General features: G+C 40.2%; 1 protein-coding gene across 1 annotated transcript in view; it reads left to right on the forward strand.

The window, feature by feature from the left end:
* The window catches only part of MEAF6 (MYST/Esa1 associated factor 6), a 36,456-nt gene that overhangs the window by 8,192 nt on the left and 10,209 nt on the right, over nucleotides 1-18,055 (forward strand). Inside the window, exons 3-4 of the mRNA XM_007947626.2 lie at nucleotides 1,004-1,091; nucleotides 1,247-1,292. Coding sequence (XP_007945817.1) covers nucleotides 1,004-1,091; nucleotides 1,247-1,292 — 134 coding nt within the window. The remainder of the gene's footprint in view (nucleotides 1-1,003; nucleotides 1,092-1,246; nucleotides 1,293-18,055) is intronic.

Genomic DNA, 18,055 nt, shown 5'->3' on the forward strand with positions numbered 1-18,055 from the left:
TTCCCTCCCCTCCCCTCCCACCCCTGGTAACCAACAAAGAAAATTTCCTTCAATAGATAAACTGTTCCTTAACTTGTTTCTTCCCTTCTTATTTTTCTTCCTAATCCTTGCTTTTCTTGGCTTTCTCATTCCATCTTATGTGATTTGCTTTGTTATCATGTGTACAGAAGTCCAACATCCCTCCCCCACCTATTTCATCCATATCAGTGTGTTTATTATTTCTCAGCCACACATTACCCTAATTTTGTTTCTTTTTCCTTGCTTAGGGTGGGAGGTAAGTTGTTTCTTTGTCTTGATTGAAAGTATAGATCTGTATGCTACTATCCTACTCACTCTCACTCCCCTCTTTATATGTGTGTGTGTGTATCTGTTTTTTCATTCATTCCTCCTCCTCTGTCTGAATTCTCCCACACGTCCAATTCTAGCAGTGTGTGTGGTGTATCTCTTGGTTGTCTGTCTGTCTCCTGTGGGCATATAAGTGTCTCAAGTGTAGCTATAGGTCTCCACTTCTTTAGCTATCTGCATGTCAGTCCCAGTTTGGCAGGCTGTCCATACTTGTGTGTGTGTGTGTATTCCTTTCTTTATAAATCTTTTATCTGTTTTGCTTTAAATGTTTCCCAGTTTGTTTTTGCTTTATCTTTGTCTGTATTCTTTATCTTTTTAATCCATTTTTCTTTCCCCTGCTTTTCTTTTCTCCTTTCTTTGCTCTCTTTCTCTTTCCCTTCTTAAATGATGTATATTTTTTGTAATTCTTCATTAAATAGATTTTCATATTCCCTGTTATTAATTTTGAAAACAGATGAAATGAATGTTTTATGTTATTCTCTCTAAGAAACAATGTACATGAAGATAATTCTTCCTTGTGAATGGCCCTTAGTTGAGGTGGCATTCCTTTATGGAAGGTGGTAGGAAAAAAAGAGTTCCTTACATGTGCCCTGGGGCATCCCCAGCTTAAACCACAGACATAGCTTGATGCTTATAATGAGTTTCTTCTGTGTTTTAGAAACTCCAATAGCAAAAACGATCGGAGGAACCGGAAGTTTAAGGAAGCTGAGCGGCTCTTCAGTAAATCCTCAGTTACTTCAGCAGCTGTAAGTGAGGTGGGGGTATATCTTGTTGTGGCCCATTATTGAGGAAGACCTCAGTTCAATTTCTGCGAGTTTTCTCTTCCCCTTCCTCCCTTGCTTCAAGTGGTCACCTGAGGTCTGTGATAATTTTTCTAGTAATTGGTGGCTTTTTCTTTTAGGCAGTAAGTGCATTGGCAGGAGTTCAGGACCAGCTCATTGAAAAGAGTAAGTTAATTTTTCACTTTTTTTTTTTTCATTTTATTTTTATGCTACTACAGTCCCTATATTTAACTTTTCTCCAACTGTGTATCTTAGGACTGCATCTCTTACACTCTTACTTCTTCTTTCTAGAAGATCCAAAAAAAAAAACCCAAACCCACTGCCATCGAGTTGATTCTGACTCATAGTGACCCCCACTGGGTTTCTGAAGCGGTAAATCTTTACAGAAGTAGCTTGCCCCATCTTCTTTTCATGGAGTGGCTTGGTGGGTTTGGACTGCCAACCTTTTGGTTAGCAGTCAAATTTCGTATCCTTAATCATGTCTGTCTTTTGAGGAAGAAAGTACCATACTCTTCCTACCTCTCATATCAGATGAAGGTTGACTTTAGTTGTTCAAAGACACAAAGGTATGTCTTTACCCATAATAAACCCATTGCTGTTGAGTTGATTCCAACTCAGAGCAATCCTGTGTGTTACAGAATACCACTGCTCCATAGGATTTTCTTGGTTGTAGTCTTTATGGAAGCAAATCACCAGGTCTTTCTTCCATGATCTGTTGGGTGGGTTCAAATTTGCAACTTTCAGGTTAATAGCTAAGCACAAACTGTGCCACTCGGACCTTCATCCCTAATAAGACTTATAAATTCTTAAGGAATATTCTTCCCCAACTTCTTAAAATTTTTTTTTAGAACAATCATTATATAAAAACTCAAACATACTTAATAAATTCCAGTGAACTATTTTCAATAATTATACTTAGATAATTCTGACCCTGTAACCAGATTGTATCTGTTTATCTCTAAATATAAAATGGGCATTAGGTAGTGTTTACTGTAAAGACAAATTGTGTCATTCTCTGTATGTAAGCCACACAGTGTAATTATTTTCCGATTGCTAGTGATAGGACGGAGATCTACGCATTGATCTTTCTATAGCAGACTCTCTGTAGCTATATTGGATGTTCTCTCTGTGCATTGGATCACTTTGAAATACAACCTGTCATTTGTATCGTGGTTGTATACTTCTTTCAGATGGTGTATCTTGTTGTGGAGTCCAGTTCTTGTGATTGCATTTGGGCTCCTTAATTTGCCCTATTTTTTTTCCTCAAGGAACTTTGTTTATAGTTTTAGATTTCACATTTAAGTCTTTGATTCATCTGAAGTTAGTTTTTGTGTATGGTGTGAGTTATGGACCTTACTTCATTTTTCTGCAAATAGACCCAGTTTTTGCCAACACTATTTGTTAAAGAGACTCTCTCTTCCCCATTTAATGGATTTTGGTCCTTTGTCAAAAGGTCAGCTGACCATAGGTCGTTGGATCTATTTCTGGGTTCTCAGTTCTCTTCCACTGGTCTATGTGTCTGTTGTACCAATACCAGGCTGTTTTGACTACTACTGTGGCTATATAATAGGTTTTGAGATCAGGGAGTGAGAGACCTCCTACTTTGTGGTTGTTCATAGTAGTGCTTTGCTTATCTGAAGTCTCCATTGTTTCCATGTAAAATTAGTGATTGGTTTTTCCATATCTTTTGAAGAATGTTGATGGGATCTGGATTGGGATTGCATTGAATGTATAGATTGTTTTGAGTTGGTATTGACATTTTCATAATGCTCAATCTTCCTGTCCATGAGCATGGTATGTTCTTCCATTTATGTAGATCTCTTATGTTTTCTTGTAAATGTCTTTTGTGTCCCTAGTAAGATTTATTCCCAGATATTTTATTATTTTTTTTTTGGTAGCTATTGTAATTGGTAATGATTTCTTTTTCAGCAATCTCATTTTTGGTGTAGAGGAATCCAACTGATGTTTGTATGTTGATCATGTATCCTGCCACTATGCTAAATTTCTCAATAAGTTCCAGTAGTTTCTTTGCTGAGTCTCTTGCATTTTCTCTGTATAGGATTATATCATCTGCAAATAGGAGTAGTTTTACTTTTCTTACCAATTTGGATGTCTTTTATTTCCTTTTCTTGCCTTACTGCCCTGGCTTGAACTTCCAATATAATGTTGAATAGAAGTGGTGATAGAGGATATCTTTGTCTGGTTCGCAAGGGGAATGATTTCAGTCTCTCTCCATCGAGAATAAGGTTGGTTGTTTTGTCTATATGCCCTTTACTATGTTTAGGAATTTCCCTTGTATTCCTGTTTTGCTGAGAGTTTTTATCAGGAATGGGTGTTGGATTTTATCAAGTGCCTTTTCTGCATCTATTGATAGGATCACGTGGTTCTTTTCTTTTACTTATGTGATGGATGACGCTGATAGTTTTTCTAATATTGAACCATCCTTGCCTACCTGGTATGAACCCCATTTGGTCATAATGTATTATTATTATTTTTTTTGATATGTGGTTGAAGTCTATTGACTGCAATTTTGTTGAAGATTTTTGCGACCATATTCATGAGGGATATTGGTCTGTAGTGTTCTTCTTAGTGATGTCTTTGCTTGGTTTGGTTTCAAGATTATGGTTGCTTCATAAAATGAATTTGGGAAGAATCTGTCCTTTTCTATGTTCTGGAATACTTTGAGTAAGATTGGTATTAGTTCTCTGAATTTTTGGTAGAATTCTCCAGTGAAACCATCTGGGTTAGGGTTTTTTTTTGTTGTTGATAATTTTTTGTGACCTGTTCAATATCTTCTTTTGTAACAGGTCAATTCAGATTGTCCAAATCAGTCTGTTATTGGTTTAGGTAATTAGTATGTTTCTAGACATCTGTCCATTTGTTCTTGATTTCAAATTTGTTGGAGTGCAGTTCTTCATAGTTTCCTAATATTATCCTTTTTATTTCAGTTGGTTCTGTTGGTTTGTTATTCATGTGTTTTGTATTTTCTCCTTCTTTTCCTTTAAGTTTGCCAATTTTATTAATCTTTTCGAAAAACCAACTTTTGTTCTTGTTGAGTTTCCCTGTTGTCTTTCTATTTTCTGTTTCATTTGTTTCTGCTCCACTCATTATTATTTATTTTCTTCTGGTGACTGTAGACTTTTTTTTTTTTTTTTTGGCTGCTCTTTTTCTAATTGTTGGAGATGTTGGGTTAACGCATTGATTTTGGCTGTTTCTTCTTTTTTGATGTGTGCATTTGTGGCTCTATATTGCCCTCTGACCACTGCTTTTGCTGTGTCCCAAAGATTTTGGTATGTTGTGTTTTCATTCTCATTTGATTCAAGTAATTTTTTAATTTCATTTTTTATTTCTTCCATTACCCAATCATTTCTAAGGAGGGTGTTACTGTTTCCATGTGTTTGCTCTTTTTCCATTGATCTTCCTGTTGTTGATTTCTAATTTTATAGCACTGTGATCTGAGAAGATATTTTGCAGTATCTTAATGTTTTTAAATTTATTGAGGCATGCTTTGTGGCCTAACCTATGAACTATCCTGGAAAATGTTCCATGTGCACTGGAAAAGAACGTATATTGTGCTGTTGTTGGGTGGAGTACTCTGTACATGTTTTAAAGGTCTAGTTGGTGGATTGTATTGTTTAGTTCTTCTGTGTCTTTGTTGAGTTTCTTTTCAGTTGTTCTGTGATTAAACATGGTGTATTAAAGTCTCTTACTATGATTGCAGAGTCATCTGTTTGTCTTCTAAATTCTGTTAAAGTCTGATTTATGTATTTTGGGGCTCTTTCATTGGGTGTGTAGATACATATTACGGTTAAGTCCTCTTGTTCAATAGATCCTTTAATGATTATATAATGTCCCTTTTTTTTTTTAAATTGTAATTTGGGTGAAAGTTTACAGAGCAAATTCACTTTTCATACAGCAGTTCACATACACATTGTCTCTTGACATTGACAATTTACCCCAATGCAACACCTCCCCCTCCCACTTCCTCCCAATAGTTACCTCTTTCCTGTGTCCATCCCTCCATGCACTCCTGCCCCCTGAACTGTCTCTCTGTGCATAAAAGCTTTTCTTTCTCCCATGATTTTTCTCTACAAGGAGTGTATCTGCCTCAGGTACATGTTCAACTCATATGCCTGTCTTTTGTTTGGCTGGAAGCCACAGGTGTAGGTTCAATTCCAGACCTGAAGGGCAGCTAGGGACCATAGTCTCAGTGGTTCCACCAGGCTCTATCAGACCAGCAAACCTTTATTTTTTTTTAAATGATTTTGAGTTTTGTTCCACGTTGTTCTCCCTCTCTATCCAGGATCTCCTACATAGATCCTCCTCCGAATTGTCAACAGTGGTAGCTGGGCACCATCTAGTTCTTCTGGTCTCAGTCGTATAGGCTGAGAAATTGCATGGTGTACCAGTTGTGAGGATAATGTACTTTCTTACGGTGGTTTTTGTCTTAAAGTCAATTTTATCAGAAATTAATATTGCCACTCCTGCTCCTTTATGGTTGCCATTTGCTTGATATATCTTTTTCCAACCTTTGATTTTTAGTCTATTTGTATCTTTCTCTCTAAGGTGTATCTCTTGTAGACATCATATTGATGGGTGTTCTGTTTACCTAGTGCCACTCTGACAGGAATATACCACAAATGGAATGGCCTTAACAAACAGTTTATTCTCTTACAGTTTGGAGGCTTTAAGTCCAAGTTCAAAGTGCCAGGCTCTAGGGGCTGGGTGAAAGCCCTTCAGCCTTGGGCTACAGCTCTGCTCCTAGCTCCTGGCCCACTGAAGCTAGAGGCTTCACTTTACTCAGACAGCTGCTGGCTGCTGAGGCTGCCAAGCCCAAGGTTGGCAAGTAAAAAGGCACAGTCCTGATGTTACCAAAGCACATGGCAGGCCGTTAATTTAAGTCCATTGAAAGTCCCCAGGTTGGCAGAGCATGGCAGGCTGCTGAATAGCGACACGGTTACATGTCGGGTCTAAGCATGCCATAAGCTAGAGACGATTCCTCAAGGCTTCTGCTTATATACAGGAAGCAGACCCCATTCCCTAAGGCAGCTACTCAGCTGCTCCAAGTAGATTCCACCATGGAGTTGATTACCAGTCTCATCATGGGGAATACTACATCCAGCTGCCCAACCACTCAACCAGGCCCAGCCAATTTGACATACAAACTGAACTACCACAATGGATTATGTTTTCTTATTCAGTCTGCAACTCTCCATCTCTTGAGTGGTACATTTAATCCATTGACATTCAGTGTAATTATCGACAAGTATGAATTTGTTGCTGTCATTATTTTTATGTGTTTTTTTGTGGTGTTAGTGATTTCTTTGTTTTGTATAATTTGCTGTGCTGAGCTCGTTTTGCTTATGAGTTGTGTTATCACTACTTTCATTGCTGTTTTTGTATTTGCTAAATATTTGTGCTTGTCCTCTTTTTCATTTTGATGTGAAGGTTTGTAATTTTTCTTTGAGGTTACCTGTGATTTATAATTTTTTTCCCAAGTTTAGAACAGTCTGTTCTGTCTTGCAGTTGTCTTGACTTCCTCACCATTTAGACGTTCTGTAACTACACAGTTTTTTTTCACGCTTTTTGGTTTGTCCTCATTTGCTAATCGATGTCTTTGATTCCCTGTTTACAATCTTGTAGGCTTATTTACTTTGGATAATTGCATAACTGGGTTGGTTTCTGAGTTAAGTCATCAAGTGTGTTAATGGTTGGTTGTTGTTTGCTGTTGTTGGTTCTCTGTCCAAATGACTCCCTTTACCATCTCTTACAGGGTTGGTCTGGTATAACAATTTGCTTTGATTTTTACTTATCTGGATATGTCCTAATTTCACCATCATATTTGAAGGACAGTTTTGCCGTGTATGTAATCCTTGGTTGGAAATATTTTTTCTTTCAGGGTTTTATATATACCATCCCATTGCCTTCTTGCCTGTATTGTTGCTGCTGAGAAATCAGAGCTTAGTCTTTTGGTTGCCCTTTGTAGGTAACTTTTTGTTTTTCCCGTGCCGTTTTCAGGATTCTTTCTTTGTCTTTGGTTTTGGTGAGTTTGATGTTTGATAATGATATGTCTTGGTGAATTTATTTTGGAATCTCTCCTTTTTGGGGTTCATTTGACTTCTTGAATGGATATATTCTCATCTTTCATCATATCAGGAAAATTCTTTTCCAACAAATCTTTGACAGTTTTCTCTGTGGTTTTATTTGTCTCTTCCTGTTCTGGAATTCTGATTCAAGTACATTATTCCTCTTGATGGTATCCCATATGTATCTTAGGGTTTCTTCATTTTGTTTTGATCTTTTTTCTGATGGATTCTTTACAAAAGTAGTATTGAGGTATTTGTCTTCAGTCTCACTAATTCTGTCTCCCAATTGATTTGATTCTCCTCCTTTGCCCATTCAATGTGTTATCTGTTTCTGAAATTTTAGTATTAATCTTCTCGATTTCTATCTGTAGATTTTGTATCATTTCTAATTTTTCATTTTGTTCTTACATTGTCTTCCCAAATCGTTCTAGGGTTTTGTCTGTGTTTTCCTAATTTTGTCAATGTTTTCTTTGACCTGTTTCTCAGTCCATTGAAAGTACCTAAATATAATTCTTTTGAATTCCTTCTCAGGGAGCTACAATGCTGCTTCTTCCTCTGCAATATTTTCTGGGTCTGTATCATGGTCCCTAGTTTCTACTACTTTTTCTTGCTTTTTTGTGTGAACTGTGATGTCTGTTGTCTGAGACATTGTAATGCCATTGTATTTATATTTAATTGGTGATTGCATGTTGGTGTGATTTGCCCAATTTTTTTTTCCTTTGTTTTGTTTTTATATATCTGAGTAAACAGGGTACTATGCTCCTCTGTTCACTATTCACTAGTTGGCAACAGTTATATACTCACCACCTGTTTCCTGGTGAATGAGAATGGGTACACAAATCTCTGTTAGCTGTTTGTGAAGAGCAGTTCGGGTGAGTCAGGCTCGTATTGGTTGTTGTCTGTCATTGGCCAGTTGGTGCAGAAGGAAGTAGTGGTCCTTAGTAGGTGGGGCTGCAGGAAGTGTGGGTATTTTTGGGCCATATGAGCACAGTTACTGTCTCCCACTCAGACAAAAACAATAAACACATACACACACTGCTAAAACGGCAAGGAGGCCACATGTTCCTACCTCTTCTAATCCCACAAGAGGAAGACAGAATCACCATCAATAGCCCAAGGCCTATTCCTGGGAGGCCAGACATGCTGCCTCCCTCCAGCCCTTTCTCCAACCGTTCCTCCCAAAGCACCCACCACCTCTCTCCTGGGTTTGATAATTTGCTACAGTGGCCACACAGAGCTCACAGATTATGGGGTTTATTAGGGAAGCGCCACAGGCTACAAATCTAGTTAAGGAAAAATGCTTAGTCTCTCTCCCACCCACTGTCCCTCAGCCAACAGTCTCTCACAGTCTCTTTCCCAGCAGTGTTGGTCCCTCGATGTCTCACTCAGCAATACGTGTCTCTTGCATCTCTTTCCCATCAGCGCGCATCTCTTTCAGCAGCACGTCTTCCTCAACCAGCAGTCAGGGAGCGTTCTGCCTCTAGGAGGCCTCCTTTTGAGCTTGGCAGAGTGGCCAAACTAGCCAATCATAGCATCAGAACTCTAAGCACGTGAGAGAGAGTGGGAACCTCCCAGAACATTGTATTGTGCCATGCCCAACAGAAATAACCCAGGTGGACAACTTCAGCAATCAGGAGCTCCTCAGTTGCTCATAGAAAATCCCACCTTGGAGTTTACAAAGACTTATGGGTAGAAATGCTACACTAAGTAATTTACTACACTACAGGAACACACAGGCACAATCACCAAAAAGAAGGAGGGGAAAAAAAAGGTAATAAATGAGAAGAAATATTTAAAGAAATACTTTAAAACGAAAAAGAGAAAAAGAAAACCCACAGTAACTGGGGGGCGTGATAAGAGAAAAGAGCTAGAGTAGAAGAATAACAAAGGACAAACTGAGAAGACCACAACAAGAAAAACAGGGACTGGGAAGAACCAAACATAAGAAAAAAGATGAGAACCAGGAAAAGGGAAGAGGTAAGAAACAAAAAACTAGAACCCAGGAAGAGAAAAAGAAAGAATAAAAACAAAAAGGAAGAAAAAAAGACTAATTTAAAAACAAACAAATAAAAAAAGCCACAGAAATCTAGGGGCAGGGTGGGGGGGTTATGGCACTCAGGCTATATCAGAGCACACAGATGGAATTCCTGTTCGCCCAGAAGGTGGGTGGAGGTGGTGGATGGCCACACCTTTGTTCACCAACAAGGTGTGGGGTGTGATAGTAACAAGAAATAACATACCTTTCCAGTTGTCGCCTCCAGTGTGGTTGCCCTTGCTATCCTCAGTAAGTGGGGCTTGGGCTCAGATCCCTGGGATCCGAATGCTGCTGCTTTAGATATCCAGAATGGCTGTACTGCTGGTAGATATTCATAGTGGTTGTGCCCTCTATATAGCTGAAAGTCCACAGCTCAGTTTGTCTCTTTCTTTGTTGTTTCCTGTTTTAGTCGTCAGTCACCAGTGCAGTTGTCCATGCAGCCCTTGGCGAGCGGTCCTAATACCACTTGTAAATATTCAAACTGGCCAGGCTGTTAGGATAGTTGACAGTCCACAGTTCTGTTTGTCTCCTTATTCACTGTGTTCATTCAGTTCTTCTGCTGTTGTTGTTGTTGTTATTTGCCGTCGAGTCGGCCCCGACTCATAGCGACCCCTCCTTGGGTTTCCCAGGCAGTATCACTATGGAAGTAGGATTGCCTAACCTCTTCTGCTAGTTGGTGTTTAATCCACTTCTATATCCTTCCTTTCAAAGCTCAGGGCTCCAGGATTATCTTCTCTATCTGTGTCAGTTGGTTTCTCTTTTCTTTGTTGAAGAGGGTCTGTGTAGCTTGTCTGTCTATTCTGCCATCTTACCAGAAGTCTCCTTGTCTGATTTCTTGACTTGCTGGTTCCATGGGTTTTGATTGTGAATGCAAGTGAAATGAAATCCCTGACAACTTCAATTTTTTCTCCATTTATTGTGATGTGCCTTATTGGTCCAGTTTTGAGGATTTTTATGTTGAAGTGTAATCCATACTGAAGGCTGTAGTCTTTGATCTTCATCAGTAAGTGGTTCAAGTCTTCTCTACTTTTCAGCAAATAAGGTTGTGTCATCTGCACAGTTGTTAATGAGTCTTCCTCCAATGTTGGTGCCAAGTTCTTCATATAGTCCAGCTTCTCATATTATTTGTTCAACATACCAATTGAATAAGTATGGTGAAAGGATACAACCTGACACACAACCTTTCTTGATTTTAAACCAAGCACTGTCCCTTTGTTCTGTTTGAATGACAGCCTTTTGGTCTATCTGTATATAGGTTCCTCATGAGTACAATTAAGTGTTCTGGAATTCCCATTCTTCACAATGTTATCCATAAATTGTTATGATCCACACAGATGAGTGCCTTTGGATGGTCAATAAGACACAGGTAAACATCTTTCTGGTATTCTTGGCAAGCCACTGCGGTATCAGAAACTGACAGAGAAGTGTTGGTTAGAAAGGTTAAGCAGTAAATTGATTCTCTTAACCATCACCGCAGGAGCTCTGGTAGCATAGTGCCTAAGGCATTTGACTGCTAACTAGAAGGCTGGCTCTTCAAACCCACCAGCCACTCCTCAGAAGGAAGATTGGGCATTCTATTTCCGTAGTGATACCACCTCGGAAACTCAAGGAGGGGTTGCTATGAGTCAGGGCTGACTCAACGGCACATAACAACAACCATCACCTCACACTGTCCCCCTAGATAAAATCCTTTCATCTGACAGTTTTGACTCCTCTTAACCTGTCTTTCCATTTTACCTCTCGTTTCCTAAGACATCTGTTTAAGAGATAGTGTTTGATTCCTTTTGTTCCAAGTTACACCTTGTGTTTTCTCACTTTTGCATCTTTGCTTTTGCTGTTTTCTTGTGCTTAATTTCTCATTTTTCAAGGTCCAATTTAAATTCAGTTCCCTCAATGAAACTTTTCCTTAAATAAGCCACTTTTCTCTGCCATGGTCCATTATATCCATGTGAGTCCTTGGGGATTTTTGTGAGTGCCTGGAATGTTACCTCTTCAGATCCATGGGAGGATTGTCTCTTCATAAGGCTTTGATTTGATTTATAATACTTCGTGTGTAAATTACCTTCTGGAATATGATCAGCTTGTCCATTTACACAGCACTGCCATAGCAGCTGGCCCAAACTGTGTTGATAGTTGGTTTTGCCCATCATTATCTTTTAGTTTTTGTTAGTTGTGGTTGAGTCAATTCTGACTCTTACAGCCCCACGTGTTACAGAGTAGGACTGCTTAATAGAATTTTTTTTGCTGTAATTTTTTTTTTTTTTTTAATTTTTAAAAAATTGTCCTACAGAGAAAATTCGTTTTCCATTCAAAAGTTCATACACATTTTGTTTGTGGCATTGATTGCAGTCTCCACAATGTGACAGCTCAGCTCTCCTTCCCCCTTCTTCCCTGTGTCTTTCTTTCCTATGCATTCCTGCCAGCTGAGCTATATCCGTGTGCAAATGCTACCCTTCTGATCTCCCATGGTTGATTATTCTAAGGAATGTATTTCCTCAGTATAGTTGTTCACCTTGTAGACCTGTCTATTGTTTGATTGGAAGTTAAGCCACAGGATTGAGTTCAATTCCAGGCCCAAAGGGTTACTAGTCGCCATTGTCTGAGGGGTCTCACAAGTCTGTATCAGACCAGTAAACCTAGTCTTTTTTATAATTCTGAGTTTTGTTTCACATTTTTCTCCCACTCTATATCCAGGATCTCCAAATTTGATTCCTTTCTGAATGGTTAGCAGTGGTAGCCAGGCATCATCTAGTTCTTCTGGTCTCAGGGTCATGTAGGCTGAGGTTCCCATGGCCTACTAGTCCCTTGGACTAATTGTTGCCATTTGTCTTTGATTTTTTTCATTCTTTTTGATCCAGGCAAGGAGACCAGTTATTACATCTTAGATCTCGCAAGCTGTTAAGACCTCAGTCACACCAAAGTAGGATGTAGAACAATGTTTTTGTGTAGCATGTTATGCCAATTGAGCTTGATGTCCCCTATGACTATGGTCCCAAGTCCATAGACACAGTGACTCCCTCCCTCAAGATACTTGGATGTGGCTAAGAAGTTATCATAACTTTACCCTCTGTTAGCTCTTCATATATGGACATTCTCAGAGCACATAGAAATAAGTATGTAGAAATATTGTTTGCCAAACTTTTTTTTTTTTTTTTGTGCCTACCCATACCTGGTCATTTTGCTTGTCTACTTATGTAGCCATCTGTAGATTAATGTTTGTTATTACTGATAATGCAGTACTGTGTATGTAAAAGTATTCACCTTTGTTGGCTATACCTCTTACGCACTTCTCTATATCTTCCTTTTCCTTAGTGTTAATTGTCCTGATCATTTACTTTTGGTATGTTGTCTTTTATCTTTACCCAAATCATTATATATCTCTTATCTAACGGTTTTCCCTCCCCTGCCCTCCCTGGTAACCAACAAAGTTTGCTTCCATGTGTAAACCTTGCCTTGACTTTTTACAATAGTGAACTGATACAGTATTTGTTCCTCTGTGATTGACTTATTTCACTTAGCATAATGTCCTTCAAGTTTACCCACATTGTGAGGTGTTTCACAGATTCTTCATTATTCTTTAGTGTTGCAAATTATTCTGTTGTGTGTATGTACCATAGTTTGGTTATCCATTCTTCCGTTGATGGGCCCTTAGGTTGTTTCCATCTCTTTGCTGTTGTGAATAGTGCTGCAGTGAACATGGGTGTGCATATATCTCTTCATGCACCAGCTCTCACTTCTTCAGGATATATGTCTAGTAGTGGGATTGCTGGATCAAATGGCATTTCTGGTTCCAACTTTTTAAGGAATCAGCATCTTGGCTATAATTTTAAGCAGATCGCCAGACCTTTTCTTCTGTAGAACTGCTGGGTGGGTTCAAACCAATAACCTTTAGATTAGCAGTCAGGCACAAACCATTTGTGCTCCCCAGTAACTTCGTTGTAGTTAACTTTTTCCTCCCTTTCCCTACTTGGCTAGTCCAGTGTCCCTTCTGTCATCCTATTTATGATTCAGAGCTTCTGTGGCCTCATGTTCCTGTCAACCATTATTCCTTCTCCAACCAGGGCCTCCACCATTTGCATTTTTAGAAGTGATATTTTTTTTAATCTTTTTTATTTAATCTAAATCTGTTCCTGCTCATTGGGATTGGGTATGGGAGAAGAAGACTGTACTGACCATAATTTTCTATCTTTGACTCGTCTTTTTATATTTCATTAGATGGTTTTTGTCAATAAAAAAGTAATGTATTCTCTTCCCAGGGGTATAGTAGAGCTGACAAGGGTTAAGGTTATAGTCACTTCTTGGTCACAGCCAGTGACCCAGAGGGACCTAGTTAGTAGTTGAACCTGTGGGCTGGGGACCATAGTCACAGGGGACATCAAGCTCAATTGGCATATATACTGCACAAAACATTGTTCCACCTCCCACTTTGGCGAGTAGTGACTGGGATCTTAAAAGCTTGCAAGAAACCTTCTAGGTGCAACGATGGGTCTCTCCTCGTCCAGAGCAAAGAAGAATGAGGGAAACCAAAGATTCATGGAAACAATTAGTCCTCATGACTGGTACACCATGCAGTCCTCAGCATATACAACTATGAGACCAGAACTAGATTATGCCCTGCTACCACTGTCAACAACTCGGAGGGGGATCTATGTAGGAGATCCTGGACAGAGTGGGAGAACAATGTGAAACATACCTCAAAATCATTTGGAAAAAAAAAAGGGGACCAGGTTTGCTGGTCTGATAGAGCCTGATAGAACCACTGAGACTATGGTCCCTAGCTGCCCTTCAGGTCTAGAATTAAACCCACACCTATGGCTTCCAGCCAAACAAAAGACAGGCATAAGAGTTGAACATGTACCTGAGGTAGATACACTCCTTGTAGAGAAAAATCATGGGAGAAAGAAGGGCTTTCATGCACAGGGAGGCAGTTCAGGGGGCAGGAGTGCATGGAGGGATGGACACAAGGAAGAGGTAACTATTGGGAGGAAGTGGGAGGGGAGCTGTTGCATTGGGGTAAATTATAGTCAATGTCAAGAGACAATGTGTGTGTGAACTGCTGTATGGAAAGTGAATTTGCTCTGTAAACTTTCACCCAAATCACAATAAAAAATAAAGAAAGAAAAATAAAAAAAAGTAATACATTCTCATTAGAAATAAGTCAGGTAATTCAGAGGTAGTAGGACAGGGTTAATGACCTTACACTCTACTTTAGTCCTGACTTTCTGAGGTAACCAATATTAACAGTTTGGTATTTCCTAATGTATCTTTCTCAGGTGTGTATACATTTACATATAACTCATATAGAGTTGGAGTTCATATATACATACACAGAGAGAGAGAGAGAGAGAAATTGGATTGGACTGTGCTATTACTCTGTGCATTTTTAACTTACTATATTATGTATACCTCTGCCAGTTCAGTGCATGCAGAGAGAGGCAGTCTGGGGTAGTGATTGAGAGCATGGAGTTTGAAGCCAAACTGTCTGGATTCAAATCCCAACTCTTATCATTCATTAATGTTGAATGATGCTATGTAAGTCTGAGCCTCTCTAGGCTTCCATTTTCTCCTCTGTAAACTAGACATCATAATTGTAAAGTTATTGTGAGGAGTATATGTATGTATTTTTTGGGGGGGGGGTATGTGTATTTACTTTTCAAAATTTTTATTGTGATTTGGGTGAAAGTTTACAGAGCAAATTGACTTTCCATACAGCAGCTCACATATACTTTGTCTCATGACATTGACTACAGTTTACCACAAAGCAACAGTTCCCCTCCCACTTCCTCCCCATAGTTACCTCTTCCCTGTGTCCTTCCCTCCCATGCACTCCTGCCCCCTGAGCTGTCTCCCTATGCATACACAGCCCTTCTATTCTCCCATGATTGATCTCTCCAAGGAGTTTATCTACCTCAGGTAAATGTTCACCTCTTGTGCCTGTCTTTTGTTTGGCTGGAAGCCACAGGAGTGGGTTGAGTTCCAGACCTAAAAGGCAGCTAGGGGCCATAGTCTCAGTGGTTCCATCAGGTTCTATCAGACCAGCAAACCTGCTCCCCTCCACCATTTTTTTTTAAAATGATTTGGAGTTTTGTTCCACATTGTTCTCCCACTCTGTCCAGGATTGATCTCCTACATAGATCCCCCTCTGAGTAGTTGACAGTGGTAGCTAGACACCACCTAGTTTTTTTGGTCCCATAGTTGTATAGGCTGAGGATTGCATGGTGTAGCAGTCACTTGGACTAATTGTTTCCGTGTGTCTTTGGTTTTCTTCATTCTTCTTTGCTCTGGATGAGGAGAGACCCAGTGTTGCATCTAGATGGCCGCTTGTAAGCTTTTAAGATCCCAGTTGCTATTTGCCAAAGTAGGATGTGGAACAATGTTTTTGAGTAGTATATTTATGCGAGTTGAGCTTGATGTCCCTTGCGACTATGGTCCTGAGCCCACAGGTCCAACTGTTCGCTCCCTCTGGGTAGCTGGCTGTGACCAAGAGATGACTATAGCCTTCTCCCTTGTGAGCTCTACTACATACCTGGTGTGTATTAGTATTTTTAGGTACCTAGACCGGCATTTGCTTATAGTAACACTGTATGTGTTAGCTATTTTTATCATCTCATATTCTTTTTAAAAGCTGAAAACTATCTTACAGTCTGGCTATGTCCTCCTCTGTTGATGACTATTCATATTGTCTCTTTTTTTTCCCTCCACTATAAACAGTGCTACAGTGAACTTCTTTGTACACATATGTCTCTTCATAATGGAGTTTTCATTTCTGAATTATGGTCCCAGAAGTGGCGTTACTGTGTCAAAGGGTGATTTTCACAGGTAGAGCCTAATTACTTTCCAAACGTTATTGCCATTTACATTCCTAAAAATGTTGCTTGGGAGGGCTTGTTATGAATATTATTGTGAATAAGGGGGAAAAATCTTTTAAACCTTTTATTAAAGAGAATTTTGAACCTTCACAATGTGAACAGACTAAAACAATGAACCTCTGGTGGCATAGTGCCTAAGGCATTTGACTGCTAACCAGAGGGTTGGCGGTTCAAAGCAGCTCCTTGGAAGGTAGATTGGGCAGTCTACTTCTGTAGTGATACAACCTCGGAAACCCAAGGAGAGGTTGCTATGAGTTGGATCTGACTTGACGGCAGTGAGTTTGGTTTTTTGGATATATCCATTAAGGAGCTCTGGTAGTGTGATGTCTAAGGCATTTGACTGCTGACTAGAAGGTTGGTGGTTCAAACCTACCAGCCGCTCCATGGAAAGAAGATGGGGCAATTTACTTCCATAAAGATTAACTGCCTTGGAAACCCAGTAGGGTCACTATGAGTTGGAATTGACTCAAAGGCAATGGGTTTGGTTTTTTTTTTTTTTTTTTTAACGTAGCCATTGGCATCCTTGGGTGGTGTGAATAGTTAGTGCATTCAGCTGCTAACCAAAGGTTTGGAGGTTTGAGTCCATCCAGAGGTGCTTTGGAAGAAAGGCCTGGGAATCTCCTGAAAAATTAGCGATTGAAAACTTTATGGAGCACAGTTCTACTGTGAGCTGACATGCATGGCATTGTCATGAGTTATGATCAACTTGACAGATAGGTCTATATACCCATCTCTCTACCTCAAGCCATCAACCCATGGCCAGTCCTGCCCTATCTATACTCCATCCATTCTTCCCTTTACCCTCTGTATTATTTTAAAATAAATCCCGGACATACCATTTTTTTCTGTATATACATTGTAGTATGTATCTCTAAATGATACATTTTTTCTCTGTAACTGATTCTTTTTTTTTGTTGTAAAAACATACATACATATCCACTCTTCACTTATCAACATGGTTAGGTTCCAAAGACCAGGTCATTATGTCAAATCAGTGTCATGTGAGAGTTGAAGGATATGCCCTGTCTGTCCCCACTTTGCGCAGCACCCATTGTGCGCCCCAGGTGTGTCCTGGGCTAAGTGTGGTGCAGCATGCCTCCCTTCCCCACCACATTTTGCCCACTGTGGAGCCAGTGGGGGTTGGGGGTGAGAGGGTTGGGGGTGGGGGGGATGGTGGTGGTGGTTGGCTATTGCCTGCCCATCTGCTGTGGCCAAGGACCCAGCTTATCTTTCACCTGCTGCCTTCCACCACCTACCTTAGGTGGGAACACCACTTGTTCTCTGGCCATGCTGGCACCTCACAGCCCCATGCAGCCTCCTTTCCTCTCCCCGCTTTCCCACATTCCCCCTTGGACAACCTTGGCATCTTCAGGCCCTTGGTCGGCCTCCCTCTGCCTGCCATCTCCCCGTGCTCTCCATGGCCAGCCCGAGACATCAGGGATGAATGCAAAAAGGTGTTCTCTGGCCAGTGGACTGCCATCCCTTGTGTGGTCTGTTTGTTGGCGAGGCCTCCAGTATATTATTCAGAATGGCCCATGGAGAATGCCCTGGCCAAGCACTGCCTGAGAATTTTTTGAAAACGTAAAAACCACTGCCCACGAGTCATTTCTGACTCATAAAACCTTGTAGGACAGAGTAGAATTGTCGTGTATACGGTTTCTAAGGCCGTAAATCTTTACAAAAGCAAACTGCCTCATCTTTCCTGTGAAACAGTGCAAAAACGGCAAGGAGGCCACATGTTCTGACCTCCTCTAAATCTCACAAGAGGAAGACAGCAGTAACCCAAGGCCTATTACTGCAAGGCCAAACATGCTGCCTCCCTCCAGCCCTTTCACCAACCGTTCCTCCCAAAGCACCTACCACCTCTCTCCTGGGTTCGATAATTCGCTGCAGTGGCCACACAGAACTCACAGATTACAGGGTTTATTAGGGAAGCAC

This window comes from Orycteropus afer, unplaced genomic scaffold, assembly GCF_000298275.1.
Source record: "Orycteropus afer afer isolate SDZICR_OR568_19922 unplaced genomic scaffold, OryAfe1.0 scaffold00192, whole genome shotgun sequence".
NCBI classification, from domain to species: domain Eukaryota; kingdom Metazoa; phylum Chordata; class Mammalia; order Tubulidentata; family Orycteropodidae; genus Orycteropus; species Orycteropus afer.